This window comes from Austrofundulus limnaeus, unplaced genomic scaffold (assembly GCF_001266775.1).
Source record: "Austrofundulus limnaeus strain Quisiro unplaced genomic scaffold, Austrofundulus_limnaeus-1.0 Scaffold85, whole genome shotgun sequence".
Classification (NCBI taxonomy): domain Eukaryota; kingdom Metazoa; phylum Chordata; class Actinopteri; order Cyprinodontiformes; family Rivulidae; genus Austrofundulus; species Austrofundulus limnaeus.
In genome coordinates this window covers 1,952,318-1,954,745 of record NW_013952487.1, presented here as the reverse complement: position 1 = coordinate 1,954,745, position 2,428 = coordinate 1,952,318, and the positions used below count along the sequence as shown (strand labels likewise).

General features: G+C 36.5%; 1 protein-coding gene across 1 annotated transcript in view; it reads right to left on the bottom strand.

Annotated features, from left to right (window-relative positions):
• The window catches only part of commd8 (COMM domain containing 8), a gene marked incomplete in the record, with an annotated part of 2,746 nt that extends 1,546 nt beyond the window's left edge, over positions 1 to 1,200 (bottom strand). Inside the window, 1 exon segment of the mRNA XM_014011885.1 lies at positions 1,053 to 1,200. Within this exon segment, the coding sequence (XP_013867339.1) occupies positions 1,053 to 1,097 (45 nt within the window).
• Positions 1,201 to 2,428: the final 1,228 nt, after the last annotated feature.

Genomic DNA, 2,428 nt, shown 5'->3' with positions numbered 1-2,428 from the left:
ACATAATCATTATAATAAAAGGAATGTACTGAAGAAGTATTTGTATTTCATGAATTATATTATTGCATCGGATAGATTTGCATTTTGGGGAAAAGGTGTGGACACCCTTGATATATGTATTTAAACTGAAACAGACAAGTAATAGTAATAATTTAACATAAATTTAACATATATTATTTTAATATTACAGTTATTTCTGCATTTTTTTATAATTACAGTAAATCTAACTGCTCATTTTAAATCAATACTTTTACTTTTAATACTTAAGTACAAAAAAATCAGATACTTTAAGACTTTTACTCAAGTAATATTCCTAAAGGAGACTTTACCTTTTACCAAAGTAATTTTTGGTAAGATACTTGTACTTTTACTCAAGTATCAGTTTGTGGTACTTTATACAACACTGGCTAAAAGCTAAAAAGAGCTGTAGCTAAAAGTAGGACAGTGGTAGATAAAGTAGCTAAAATTAGCACACACCAAAGCAAATACTAGGGAGAACAATGTTTTTCTTAGCTTAATATAAGTATATCAATGTATTTCTATGGAGAAAATCAAAAGTAAAGTTAGAAAACCCATCTGTCACAGCACTTGTGTCCTAATAACCTGAATATTTTATGTAAATATGGTGGAACTCGTACATCTGAAAATTTCCAGCCACGTTTGACCCAATTTAGTTATCTAAAGTTTCTTTATAACAACTTGCGAGGATAAATTACATGTCTAGAATAAAGAAATTGTGTATTTACAGAGTTGTCAAGAAAGCATTATGCTTTGATTTTATTCAATATGTCAAGATTTGCATGTATCATATTTCCTCAAATGTTGATCTTAATCTTATTACAAATATCCTTGTTTTTTTAAATTGTGAACAAACTATTAATCATTGGATTTTTCTATATTTAACAGAAAAAACAGTTACAAACATGATGAGTTGTTGTTGAACACCCGAAATAACAAAAATAATTAAATAAATCATTGAGATTTGCATATTTTTGTTATTCAAGCAAACATGCAAGATTTCAAACTAAATTCAAGAAGAATTTCACCCTTACTTTAACACAATCTGTGTTAGATACTCTGTTGAGTAAATCCGTCATGTTTCCATTCAGTTCTGCTTCCGGTTCTGGTCAGCTGACTTCAGTCACATGACGGACCGAGCTGCGTTCACGGACCGTCAGAAACTCTCACTGTCACCTTTAATGTCTTCTCCGCACGCGCTGAAAATAAGCGGAAAGCTCGGCGTCATTCATTATTTATCCGGAGAGAGGAGCTGTCTTCTTGTTCATCTCACAAACAGCCAAAAATGCGCCTGTTTAGTCTGGTTGTTTATTGTGGGAAATGAATCGGTAACAAAAAGTGAGGTGGGGAACCTGAAGCACCGCAGCCTTCCTCAGACCCGGGGACRTGTTTCACATCCTGTTTAATTTTCGCCAGCAGCTCCAGCGAGATGTGACCGAAGCGGTTCAGCCGCTGCCGACACCAAGCGTCGGCCGGGCAGCGAATGGGAACGGAAAACCGGGTAACTAGGTTTGATTAAATATTTTTTTCTCCCAAGAAAAGACGCGAAAGCAGGTCTGGGGTTTTCTTTCTGTGTGGCTCAGAACCGCAGGCCTCTCTCCGAGCTACCAGTGGAGTTGGTGCCGACTGTMCTGAAAGTAAACACATSAAYCTACACCAGTTTTTGTTAGCTTTAYTTTTGMACGTGGTGAACAATGTTGGATGAATATCACTGYGTTTATCTGTCAGATCGGTTTGGTGTTCACTGCGAATGCCATTATAAAAGCTGAAGCAGTGTCTCTCATTTTAATCCCAGTTCATCAGTGCTAATCCCATCTTCTGTCTGATTTCTTTAGCATTCKGTAGAGAAGTTAGGACAGCTTAATTGTGTCTCGTGACAGGCTGCAGGGAACAAAGAGCATCCTGTTGAAAATCAGTTCTTTAAGTTGTGTGTTGACACAACCCTGGTTTATTCCTTAGCTTTAGGAGTTTTTTTTTTTATGCCTGAATGAATCAAAGGTGACATTCAAAGCCACTTGGCACGGTTTACACTTGACCCAGGTCACTCACAGGTGGCTTCTTATCATTTATTTTCCCTAATTACGATATTTGTCCATCAGTATTTTTGATCATTCTTCCCTGACCACTTTGCCGTGGAAGAGGTCTTAGACCAGGGGTCTGCAACCTTTATCATCAACAGAGCCATTCCTGCTCCTCGGCTCATTAATAAAATGTGTTTAGAGTCACAAAACAAGCGACAACTGTAATTACCAACTGGTGGTCCGTGGGCCTTTTCGAGGCCTTTTCAGGAACCTTTATGGCCAACGGAGGCAACATTATAAAACAAAAAAATTGTGAATTTTATTATTTATTATTATTTTTGCACATCAGGACAAATGAAAAGACCAGCTTCATCTAAACAAGTTTTTAT